At 49.0% G+C, this 12871-nt stretch overlaps 1 protein-coding gene across 3 annotated transcripts in view; it reads right to left on the bottom strand.

The window, feature by feature from the left end:
- The window catches only part of GPR153 (G protein-coupled receptor 153), a 43929-nt gene that overhangs the window by 20905 nt on the left and 10153 nt on the right, over positions 1-12871 (bottom strand). For 2 of the 3 annotated variants that reach the window (XM_050931602.1, XM_050931604.1), the window contains 2 exons: positions 3484-4002; positions 248-677 (listed from right to left, as the gene is read on the bottom strand). In XM_050931602.1, the coding sequence (XP_050787559.1) occupies positions 248-677; positions 3484-3839 (786 nt within the window). In that variant the 5' untranslated portion in view covers positions 3840-4002. Of the gene's footprint in view, positions 1-247; positions 678-3483; positions 4037-12871 lie in introns of those variants that run through there. The other variant, XM_050931605.1, reaches the window with a different exon arrangement.

Genomic DNA, 12871 nt, shown 5'->3' with positions numbered 1-12871 from the left:
GCAGCTTGCCTGCGGAGGGTTCGCTGGTCCCACAGCTTCGGTGGACCTCCCGCAGGCACGCCTGTGGGAGGTCCGCCGAAGCTGCGGGATCAGCGGACCTTCCGTGCTTGGGGCAGCAAAATGTCTAGAGCCGCCCCTGTCTGGACACCAGAAACCTCTGCTCCGGGGTTGCATCAGCCTGGGCAGCTTTCCCCCTTTGTGAACGAGTCACTAATCCAACCCCTCCTGCCCCCCAGCAATCACTCACCAGGATGGGAAAGCCCATCAGGAAATCATAAATGAACACGATCCCGGTGACCAAGTAGGTGATTTGCAGAGAGGTCTTGATGGGCTCGGAGCCGTCGATGGACGAGCGCCGTTTGCCCTGTGCGTCCTCCACCACGATGGCAGGCACGTTGAACTTGTTCCTGTCGACGCTGTGCCCCATTTGGACGGAGAAGGTCTGGAAGAGGGTGATGCTGGTGCAGACGACGCCCATCGCCACGCTGCCGCTGATGAGGAGCAGGAAGCAGACGCCGAAGCCCAGGCCGATCTCAGTGACGATGAAGCGGCAGTCCCTGGCGTAGAAGCGCTCGGTGGTGTCATGCCATCCAACGGCTGGCAAGGTGGAGAGGATGAAGGACACCATCCAAATGCCCATCACAGTGTGAACAGCTTGCTTCTTGGTATTGCTCAGCCTGCGGAGAGAAAGACAGCATTCCTTGGGTCCAGACGAGGCCCAGGGCAGTGCCGGCTGGAGAAGACCCAGAGGTACTGACTGCCCCCAAATCCCATGTCACCACCAGGGCAAAGGCGCTTGCGATACAAAGATGAAAGGAAAACAGCCTCATGCGTCACAATGGCACTTGGCCCAGCCAGCAGCAGAGCCGAGACCGGGTGGGAGGCTGACCCTGACCCCCTGCTGAGGAGGATGAGGTGACAGGGGGGAAGAGGGTGTGAACTTTTTGAGCTCGAGGAGGAACTGAGCTGGGCACACAAGCAGAAACGCTGGCCAGCTGTTCAAAGCTCGGGGTCCTTCCCAATCCATCTCCAACCTTGCGTCACAAGCGCTTGTCAGCTTTCTAACTGGTACCTAACCTGCCATGCGGAATTCACCTTCTCCTCCAACCAGGGCCTGTTGCAACTGCCCCTCGCCAGCCGCCAGCCGAGCAACGCTCCTGGTTTCAGCTCCTGCAGAATGCGGCAGCTGGCTACAAACACAGGGCCTGGCCCTGCAAGGTGCTGAGTGACTCCAACTCCCACCAACTCCGCACACTCCAGGGCTGGGCCTGGACTTCACTGACACACAAGCCTGCAAGAGCCTGAGACACTGCTGCCCTGACCCACAGCATCAAGCTCAGGATGGGGAGGCTGCATTTGCAGCAGTGGGACCTGCCTCGTGCCCACCCAGCCTGAGCGCGCCAGGGCACTTTGGATGTTAGCCGCACTCGGGTTTCTCTGTGTGCGACTGGATCCTTATCCCGCCCTGCCGCCCCGAGTGCCGCAGCAAGGGGATGATTTCTGGCAGCCTAGTTCAGCTCCTCAGTGCTATTCAAGATTCTTCCTGGTCACTGGAAAAAATACAATTGCTCCAGGGAGGGTGTCACTGCCCAGCCAGACTCCTGCACCACGTCCAGCCTTCTGCTTTTGGTAAAGCAGTTCACAGAGCCAGAGAACTGCATCCTTCGGGAAGTGGAGGAGCTGACTGGGCAGGGTGCTATGCTTGGCTACCCCAGGCTGCTGAACAGAAAAGGGTCTGTCTACACAGCACTGGCAGGCGTGAGGCCGAGCTCAGGCAGACATGTTAGCTCTGCATTAAAAACAGCATGTGGCTGCGGTGGTCTGGGCAGTGGCATGGGTGAGCTGCCCTGGTAGGATCCTGCCTGGCCCTGGGTACGTACTCAGCCAGGCAGCCCCAGCCGTGAGGCCACACTCCTATTTTTAGGCACTAGCTTGAGTCAAACTGGTGCATGTACGTCCAGCCAAGCGGGGAACGAGCTCTCCCAGCTGCCATGTAGACATAGCCCAGGAGAGCAGCATTATTCATATTTCATTATTTCATACTGTGGCAATTCTGGTCAATCATACGAACACCCAAGGCAGCGTTTTTCCTTCTTTAACCAGATAAATACTCTTATGGGATCAGCTCTTTGATTGTTGCTTAGAACTTCAAATGACGTGGAAAACACATTAGTCCCAGCAGCGGGTTCTAACTAGAGCCACAAACTGATTTCATACAGGCTGCCAAACGCCAACAGAGGCTGCTGATCTTGACGGACATACTCAATTTGGGACGATGCGGTAAAATCAGTCAGTGTCTCACCTGGCTGAGTGCTGCTGGGAAGTGTGGCAGTTTCAGTCTCAGGCTGGCATGACTGACAGGGCTCCAAACTGAGAAACGTTTCTATAGAGATTCTCCAAGACTGAAGCTTTGCTTATAAACCTCAAGATAAGAGTCATTTTCATTTTGCTTTATGCTCTTTTGAAGGCGCCTATCAGATATTTTGTTGTCTATTTATAAGTAACTACTCCTGCAGCATCTGAATAAAAAAAAGGGCTAAGGAGAGAGGGCTAATGAAAAGCAGTTGGTTAAAGGGAGATAAAAGGAAATATTCAGAGAACAGTTCCAGGGGCATGTACAAGAAATGAGAATGAGACAGACACTAAGTTGTTTTTTATGTAAACATCTCTCCAGCTAGAAGAAAAGGATTCTGGAGAATTGCTGCAGCCGTTTTCACACACTGGGCATCGCATAGCTCCTCTTGCCCAGGCAGTTTTCACAATTCCCCAAAAGCCCCAGGGAGTGCACACAGTGCGACCAGCTTCCCAGTGAGGTGGTTGGAATCCACCCTAGCAGGAAAAAATTCTACAGTACGGAGAGATATTAGAGGAAATGTATTAAAATTACAGAGGAAGTGATAAAAGAGGATTAGACCCCAAAATATCAGAGACCGCAGGAACTTGTACTGAGTGTTTATGATTTTGCTGCATTTCAGAAGCTGAAAGAATAAACTCCTAAGATAATTCTTTGATCAACTGCCTTAATATTCTTTCTCCAAAATATCAGGCCTAACACTGCTCTGCCTCTGTATGTAGAATTCAGATGGGACATTTGCTGTTTGAAGGGGGAGCTAAAAAGCCTTTTTTATCATCCTAGTTCCGGTTCTGTAGAGAGGGAAATACAGTACTCTGGACTCTCATCTCGGCAGGGAAGTGCAGAAGGAGCCAGCTTTCCAACCCATCATGCTCCCAGAACATGGCAATGGATTAGCTCATTCTAAAAGCCGAGATTTTAACTGAAACCAGGCTGTTTGTGCTGCTCAGAGCTGGTCGGCAGGTTCAGTCCGTTTCTATTTACGAGGGGTTCCCCATCTCTAGATTTACTTCATGCCAGCTTGGAATGCATGTCATTGCACCGGATGGATTTTTATCATGTTTTAAAAATAAACATTTGATTGAGGTAGAAAAGGAAACCCTTTGTTTTGCAGGGAGAGAGAAATTTACCTGTAATTGACTGGCCAGCGGACCATCCACATCCGATGGTAGGACAGGGAGGTGACTGAGAAGCAGGTGACCAAGGTTAAGGTATAGAAGGTGGAGACAAAGACCTTGCAGAGGCCTTCGCTCCATTCATAGTCTGAGCGCTGCCGCCGGAGCTCGATCACAGAGTACATAGTCATGGGGATGGCTATGGTAAGGATGTGAGTCCCAGCCAGTGTGCAGATAAGGAACTCCAGGGGCTTCCATTTCTTCTGCTTGGCACTTACACTCAGAATGCCCCAGGTGTTGGCTAGAACGGAGACCCCTGAGCAGATCAGCCAAGCTACCGCATTGTTGTGTAGTCTCTGATCATCATTCATGGTGGAGGATGGAGGCACCTTCAGATGAGGCAAGTTGTGGATAACGTACAAGGAAGAAGGAGGGAAGTAAATACATCCTACAGCAGAGTGCAATCCATCCAGGGCGCCTTAGGGAGGGATCGCTCGTGGCAGGGGAGGACCCAACACCAAACGACTCTGGAACCTGCAGGAATACAGAGGGTCTGGCAGGTTAAAAGCCTCTCTCATATGTTTTGCCCGTTGTTCCTACTGCTGCGTGCGCAATGGACATGCAGCTGAACACTGCCGTCACCAGTGTGGATCCCTCCAAGACAATGGGGAGGCAAATGGGCAGGGCAAGCTGGCACTGTGGCTCCCCATGTGGCTAACACCAAGGGTGTCAGGGCTGTCAATCCAGCACCCTCCCCCAGTACTAACATCACCCAACCAAACACCCTTTCATGGCCAGTCACAAGATGCTGGGAGCTTGGGTAAAACCCAGGAATAAATATTAGACTGCAGGCTACCATGGAAGGTCACCAGCTCCACAGCAGGTCTAACCAGCACACGGGGGGTGCCGCTCTGCACAGTCGGCTTCGTCTGCACAGCCCCCTCCCCACCCTCCCTCCCAGACCCAGACTGACCCCCGGAGGTGTGTGACTGGCAGGGTCTGGCAGCATTGGGCTTGCTACCCCATGTTTAAATAGGTGTGAACGCAAACGCTTGGGGGAAGGGGTGGAGTGGGGGAGGGGCCTGTGGCAGAGCTGGGGGTCAAGCCCCTCCTCTCCCTCCCCCCCCGGCACTTTTGAAAGTCGCTGCCTGTGCCAGGCGACTGTGACTCCATGTTCAGTGCCTGAGGAGCCCACACTTCATGCATTTGGATGGTGAAATCTAAGTTTAGAACTCAAAGCCACTCCGGGGTTTGTGCCCCGGTTTCTCACCGTCTGCCCTGAGGTTGGTACTCACACTCTTGCATCACCACTGGGAGCGTCACATGCACAGTGCCTCGTGGCAGAACACCCTGCATCCCAGAGACGCGTGGCACAGCACAGCAGCTCTGCCCATGGGCCACCCAAGATGCGTGCATGGCAGAAGTGCTGGAGTTCTTATTCTTCCACCAATTATGAGACAGAACCTGAGAGTCTGAGACTATCCTGAGCCAGGTTCCTGCTGTGCAGTTGCCTGCAGCAGGGCAGGGCCTGAGAAGGCCTGTAAAATCACTGCACTTAACAGAGAATGAAGTGATGGGCCAAGGAACTCTGGCTCTGGAGGTCAGCTGACTTTCAGCAGATGCTGGAATCCTGATAGCCCAACGCATACCAGTGCATCACTGTCAGGGGCTTGTGAGCCCAGACTCAGACAGCGACAACAGCAGCTTAGCTACAAGGAGCTTTACTTGTGGTTCAGTGTCTGCACCCCTAGGAAAGAAGGGAATCTTATCGAAGGGGGAAGAGTGTGTTTGTGTGCATCGCTCTTTGGGTTGTAGTAGCCACAGCGATACCAGTGGCAGAAGAAAATTGCTACATATTCTGTCACAAGTTGAGATTTGTTTTGTTTCTTAATGTTTCCTTATCAAGACTAGTTTGGGGAAAATCAAGAAAGTTTGGGGAAAATCAGGAAAATGTACAATTTCTACAGATGTCCCTCCAAAAGCAGCAACTTGATATTTGGTTAATTGAAAAAGACCCTCTCTCTATCATGCAGTTGAAGTTAATTTTGTATTGTATTCTCTTCAGACTCTGCTGAATGAATCGTACTTGATGGTAAGTATTTGACATTAGCTGTCACAATGTGATTCACTGTTTAATCTGAGAAGTGTTTTGCTGCAGTTACAGAGACTTAAAAATAAGATACGTTTTTCATTAAAATACTCGCAACCCCTGAGACTCCAGTGCCTGGAAACCAAGATCATCAGCACCACCATGTGCTGCTTCCTCAGTGAGGCACAGACCCAGACCCCAGCATTCGCCAGGACAGGAAGATAATCGCTCCAACAGAGCAGTGGCCCTGCTACACTCCAGAAGCCTGGGTGCTCCAGCTTGCTCAGCCTCACAGACATTTCTAAACATTAAATTTCTTAGTTAAAGAGAAAGTAAAAGGTACAGTGAGTAGAGTGAAATCCCTGCAAGCTACATGGATGCTTTTCAAAGACACCATAATAGAGGCCCAACTTAAATGTATACCCCAATTAAAAAACACAGTAAAAGAACTAAAAAAGAGCCACCTTGGCTTAAAAACCATGTAAAAGAAGAAATGAGAGATAAAAAGGCATCTTTTAAAAAGTGGAAGTCGAATCCTAGTGAGGTAAATAGAAAGGAGTATAAACACTGCCAAATTAAGTGTAAAAATGTAATAAGAAAAGCCAAAAAGCAGTTTGAAGAACAGCTAGCCAAAAACTCAGAAGGTAATAACAAAATGTTTAAGTACGTCAGAAGCAGGAAGCCTGCTAAACAGCCAGTGGGGCCCCTGGACGATCAAGATACAAAAGGAGCGCTTAAAGATGATAAAGTCATTGCGGAGAAACTAAATGAATTCTTTGCTTCAGTCTTCATGGCTGAGGATGAGATTCCCAAACCTGAGCCAGCTTCTGTAGGTGACAAATCTGAGGAATTGTCACAGACTGAAGTGTCACTAGAGGAGGTTTTGGAATTAATTGATGAACTCAACATTAACAAGTCACCGGGAGCAGATGGCATCACCCAAGAGTTCTGAAAGAACTCCCATGTGAAATTGTGGAACTATTAACTATGGTTTGTAACCTGTCCTTTAAATCAGCTTCTGTACCCAATGACTGGAAGTTAGCTAATGTAATACCAATATTTAAAAAGGGTTCTAGAGGTGATCCCAGCAATTACAGACCTGTAAATCTAACGTCAGTACTGGGCAAATTAGTTGAAACAATAGTAAAGAATAAAATTGTTAGACATGTAGAAGAACATAAATTGTTGGGCAAAAGTCAACATGGTTTCTGTAAAGGGAAATCATGTCTTACTAATCAATTAGAGTTCTTTGAAGGGGTCAGCAAACATGAGAACAAGGGGGATCCAGTGGACACAGTGTATTTAGATTTCCAGAAAGCCTTTGACAAGGTCCGTCACCAAAGGCTCTTATGTAAATTAAGCTGTCATGCGATAAAAGGGAAGATCTTTTCATGGATTGAGAACTGGTTAAAACACAGGGAACAAAGGGTAAGAATAAATGGTAAATTTTCAGAATGGAGAAGGGTAACAAGTGGTGTTTCCCAAGGGTCAGTCCTAGGACCAATCCTATTCAACTTATTCATAAATGATCCGGAGAAAGGGGTAAACAGTGAGGTGGCAAAGTTTGCAGATGATACTAAACTGCTCAAGATAATTAAGACAAAAGCAGACTGTGAAGAACTTCAAAAAGATCTCACAAAACTAAGTGAATGGGCAACAAAATGGCAAATGAAATGTAATGTGAAAAAATGTAAAGTAATGCACATTAGGAAAAATAACCCCAACTATACATACAATATGATGGGGGCTAATTTAGCTACAACTAATCAGGAAAGAGATCTTGGCGTCATCATGGATAGTTCTCTGAAGATGTCCACGCAGTGCGCAGCGGCCGTCAAAAAAGCAAACAGGATGTTAGGAATCATTAAAAAAGGGATAGAGAATAAGATGGAGAATATCTTATTGCCTTTATATAAATCCATGGTGCGTCCACATCTTGAATACTGTGTTACAGATGTGGTCTTCTCATCTCATAAAAGATATACTGGCATTAGAAAAGGTTCAGAGAAGAGATTCTATATGAGAAGAGATTAAAGAGGCTAGGACTTTTCAGCTCGGAAAAGAGAAGACTAAGGGGGGATATGACAGAGGTCTATAAAATCATGAGTGGTGTGGAGAAAGTGACTAAGGAAAAGTTATTTACTTGTTCCCATAATATAAGAACTAGAGGCCACCAAATGAAATTAATAGGCAGCAGGTTTAAAGCAAATAAAAGGAAGTTCTTCTTCACACAGCGCACAGTCAACTTGTGGAACTCCTTGCCTAAGGAGGTTGTGAAGGCTGGGACTATAACAGTGTTTAAAAGAGAACTAGATAAATTCATGGAGGTTGAGTCCATTAATGGCTATTAGCCAGGATGGGTAAGGAATGGTGTCCCTAGACTCTGTTTGTCAGAGGGTGGAGGCGGATGGCAGGAGAGAGATCACTTGATCATAACCTGTTAGGTTCATTCCCTCTGAAGCGCTTGGCATTGGCCTGTCGGTAAACAGGATACTGGGTTAGATGGCCTTTGGTCTGACCCAGCAAGGCCATTCTTACGTAACACCACTGTTCCCCACTCCTGCCATCTGAACTGAAATCACAGCTCCAAAGAGTCTGCAGGACCAATAACACCCCTCCTGGGGGTCTGCCCTCTCAGCTCCCCCCAACACCTCCCAGGAGGTGCGTCCACCCCCGGAGACCCTCTGTAAGCAACACCTTGTCACAGTCTTTGCAGGTGCTCAGAAGCCTGGCGATGGCTGAAGCTGCAGCTGGAGCCCGGGATGACACACGTCTCAGCTCAGGGGCAGCAGGATGGTGCATGGGGATGAACATGACCGAGTCGCCTGCTCACCTGACACAGGCCACCGCCCATGCTCCTGGCCCAGGAGCTCCTGGCCTTCATTTTCACCCTTCCTTGTGCACCCAAAGCAGGACTAAGCACCCCATGAGAAGGAACCACCCCACAGCCCCACCCTCCCACAGGAGTCCCAGGGGCAGCAGCACAGGAACCCCCGGAGCATGGAGTCTTGGCAATAACATCCCACTGAAATGCATGGTGCAGCTCCCAGAGCTGTTGTTTCAGGCTGCCCACAGACTCAGGAGGGCACCACCACACCAGTTACCCTGGGTTTCTATTGCCAAGCTTCCCTTCACAGCCACAAAAGCTAAAACTTTCATTTAAAAAGAAAAGGCAAGCGGGTAGTCTGAACTTATCACAAGACTCCAGGAGCTGGGGCCTTTGTCACAGAGATATCTACAGTGCGCCTGTCTTAATCTGGCCTGGCCTGCATCAGGTGCTGCTGAGCTGACAGCCCCCTGGTGTGAACGAGGAGGGTGTCGTGGTACAGGGGGCCTGGACTCAGGGACTTGCTTCTCTCCCGGGTTTGTCAGCCCCCTTCAGGATGAGACTCACTTGTTTTTACAGGCTTCCATGTGGGCTGGGACGGTGTTTTAATGGGGTCTTCTGGGGTTGGGGAGATTTTGCCTTTCCAGGAGGTGTGGGTCTCATTTGCAGTTCCTTTTTTCAACGGCTGTAACGTGCAGAGTGTTTGAAGGGTACCCTGGGAAATCTAAATATATAAACAAGCACTAAAAATAGAAAACCAAGTCAGAGCTGCTTGGGGGCTCTGCGGCTCATCCTTAGCCTGAGACGGGAAGTCAGGGGTAACACGGGAATTATTTTACAGATGCCTGGTGAAATCCAACCACATTTGTTAAAAATATACTTAGAATATTGAAAATATGTGGCTATTTCTGCAGAGGATACAGTATCTCCCTCTCTTTTTTGACTGCCATGGCAACCCAACTATCCTCAAGGGTATAAATATATATTCAACCAAATGCCTCTTCCAGCAGTTCGGGTGCAACCAGCACAAGTCTGAACCCTCAAATATGTATCATATCAGACAAACCCAACTGGGACACATTCTTTTGCATAAGACAAACATTAATTTTGACCTCTTACAGAGAGGGGAAATCATTGCCCTTTAAAAGGATGCAAGGCATGGTGCTATAATTAGACTCCTTGTGAATAAACCCAAGCCAGGAATCTGAATCCCATCCAGAACACTAACTCCCTTAGCATTTCACGTTCACATTCCTTATGCAGGACACCTTGATTTCAGGCCTCCTGGACTTCTTTGGCAGCCTAGCACCCATTTCAGCAGCACACAACGGCGCAAGCAGATGGATTCCCTTGCACTGTTGCAAATCTATACAAGGAAGTGGTGAAACATTAGGCGTTCTGGCTTCACCAAAGCACGGAAACCTCACCACTTGCATGATTTAAACCTGGGCTGGGCAGAGCACTGAAGAACACACTGAAGGGAAAGATTCAACCCATGCAGAAGGAGGAATTAGAAAGGAACCTAGACATCTTTCCCACCTCTAGTTTGCAGTTATAAGACAAGTGGAAAGTGAGGTACTTTCATTTGTGCACTACAATTTCATCAACACTCCCCTTCACCTAGAAATACTATTAACAATTCGGTACTTATACCCAGAATACAGGATACTCGTGTTTTTGGATTTTACCAATAAAAGCTGGTGAGACGACATCAAAGACTACGCCAGGAAAGGAAGAAGGATTGTGATTAAGATGCTGGGTGGGGCCCAGGAAATCTACGTTCAACTCCTGCCGCTGCCACAGACTCCAAGTGACTTTGGGCAAGTCACAGGCTCCCTGTGTCTCAGATCTGAAGAACAATGACCGCGATGCTCTCTGCCGCCTACCCCTTTTGTGTCTTGTGTATTTAAACTGTAAGCTCTTTTGGGCAGGAGCTGTCCTGCTATGCACAGTTGGTAAAGTACTAAGCCTTGATATTGCTGGTCCTCCGAGCACTTCTGGAACACCGCTATCAATCATTTCCCAGTTTGTGTTTACATGAGCTCAGAGAATAACCAATTTTAGCTATTTAACATGATGTTTTTGTTTTTCAGCTTTCCCATTGGATTATGTCCCCAAGTGTGCTGTTGAAAGGTTAAACATACTCAGCAACAGAGAAAGCAGGAAGAGGAAGTTTGCAACTTTTTGCTTTCTGTAGGTTAAGCAAGGGAGTCTTTTCTGAGCTGAAAATTGTAATGGGGAGCAGGGCTTTGGAGCTGTGCTCCGGCTCCACCCCAGCTCCAGGCAAAAACCTGCAGCTCCACTGCTCCGGAGCTGCTCCACGCTCCGCTCCAAAGCCCTGACGGGGAGTGAAATCTCGACTAAGATACCTTCAGTGCTTCTCCCCCTCCAAACTGAATTGAAATACAGCTTGTAGGGAACTCAAAGTTTATTTTACGCAAACACTGGATTTCAGAAAAGAAAAGAAAAAAGTATCAATCAAAATCCAAAGGTATTTAACTCCATTTCCACGGCTTGCTTTTCTGGCAGGACAGACTAAGTCATCCAGGAATCCTAGTATCAGAGCCCCCATAAAGAAGTTCTGCAGCTAATATAGATGTTTATGGTGCATCCCTCTCCCCTTCCTGCTGGTCCCTGACTGCCAGGATGATCACAAAAGCTAGAAATGGAAGACAGTCAGTGGATCATGCAGCCCAGGTCAGTCAATCACCCCTTGTGTGAGAGAGGTGTGCGTGTGTGTGTGTGTGTGTGTCACTTTTCCCTGTGTTGGGGGGATAGCGGTGTGTGTGTCACCTCTTCCCGTGTGTGTGTGTGGGGGGGGAGGCTGGGGGGCTGTCACCCTTCCCTGTGTGAGCCCTAAAGCCTTAAAGATAAGACAGTAAATAAAAAGAATCCAACTACACAGTATTTCTTTTTAACAGGGGCTCCATCATCTTGATGTTAATTTGAACGTTTGTACTGCATGGTTCTGATTGATTGCCAGTGAACTCACTTCAATACAAGTAATTTTACCAGTTTTCAGCATAGGGAAATAAGGTCACCCTATGCAAACGAAGAAGGTTGAAAACCACTGCTCTATGTCCTACAAGATAGCCGATCCCAAGTTCTGTCCTCAGTGGTTTCAACCAGTTTGGCTGAGATCGCGTCTCAGAAGATCGATCGCCCTGGCAGCTCATCCTCACAGACTGAAGGAATCGCTAGGATCATCTGCACCCCAGCTGCAGTTTCAAAAGATCATTGCCTGACCCCTAAACAGGAAAACTCCGCTTGTTTTGCTTTCTAGGGCGAGAGAGTTTGAGGCCAGAAGGCACCATCTAGATCGTGTAGTCTGACGTCCTGTGTATCCCAGGACACCAGCACCACCCTGAACCCGCACACTAAGGCCAACATGGAAATGGGGCCAAAGCGTTACAGCCCTCAGGAGACTTGACTGTGACGTGTAAGGATACGATTTCCCTCCGTGATTCCTTCAGCGTGAGCACTCGGGGCAGCGGCAGGAAACGGGCTTGGGGAACAGCAGCATCTGTGCCTGAGGCATGCACGAGGCATCTGCCTCTTATTTAGGGGCCCAAAGCTGGAGCTTCTGAGCAAGGAAGGGCAGAGGCTCCGGTCAGTCCCCCCATGATGCTCCGGGACAAGCCTGTGACAGAGGCTAGGCCCAGAGAAGCCATGGCCTCGGTTTGGGCCTTCTGAATGGACTCATTATCCCAAAAGAGATGGAGTTTTGCTTTAGCGTTGAGAGACTGGTGAGGGAAACTGAGGCAGCGGCTGCAGTACTGTGGCAACAAGGCAAGGCCCTCTCACTCTAACCGAGTGCCGGTATAACCAGGTCAGCCGCTGGCCAGCGACCTACACTCCGGTCCCATGCAACGCACAAGAGCCACAGGGCCACCCTTCCTGCTTGACTGTTCCCCATGAGAGCTGCATCCGGAGTGACAGCAGCTACAGTCAGTGGAGACGCTCTGTCGAAGGAAGCAGGGACTCGGATGAACATTCCAGAGAGGCGCATCCTCGCCATGTGTTCGTACAGCCCCGCAGAGAGGAACAGAACATTATCATGCGGCGGGTGGCAAAATATTGCAGGCCATCCAAACAGTGCGGCAGCATTACACGGCCTTTGAAAGCAGAGAACTTGGACCTGGGCCTTTTATCATGACAACTAATCACGTGCTGCAGCTTCACAGCCCAGAAACTCAGATGCTGGGAGTGAGCCACGTTCTTTCTGGGTTTGTCTTTTCCAGTTTGCTTTCCTTGCTATCAGGTTTTATTCAGAACACAGTGATGGCTAAAAGTAACCCCGAGACTGCACGCTGGCAAGTGCCTTTCTGTACGAAAGCAGCGCAGGAATGCACCGTCATGGGGATAGCTTCGCCACACACTCACATCCCACTGAACAAGATGGGATTTTCCCAATTTAGGGCATGGAGCAGCTAGCAAGGCTTGGGGTTTGGTCAGATAGGAACTGACGGGGGGAGTTTAGGGAACAG

This window comes from Gopherus flavomarginatus, chromosome 21, assembly GCF_025201925.1.
Source record: "Gopherus flavomarginatus isolate rGopFla2 chromosome 21, rGopFla2.mat.asm, whole genome shotgun sequence".
NCBI lineage: Eukaryota > Metazoa > Chordata > Testudines > Testudinidae > Gopherus > Gopherus flavomarginatus.
Note: the sequence above shows the minus strand (reverse complement) of the source record. Positions and strands in the feature narration are given on the sequence as shown.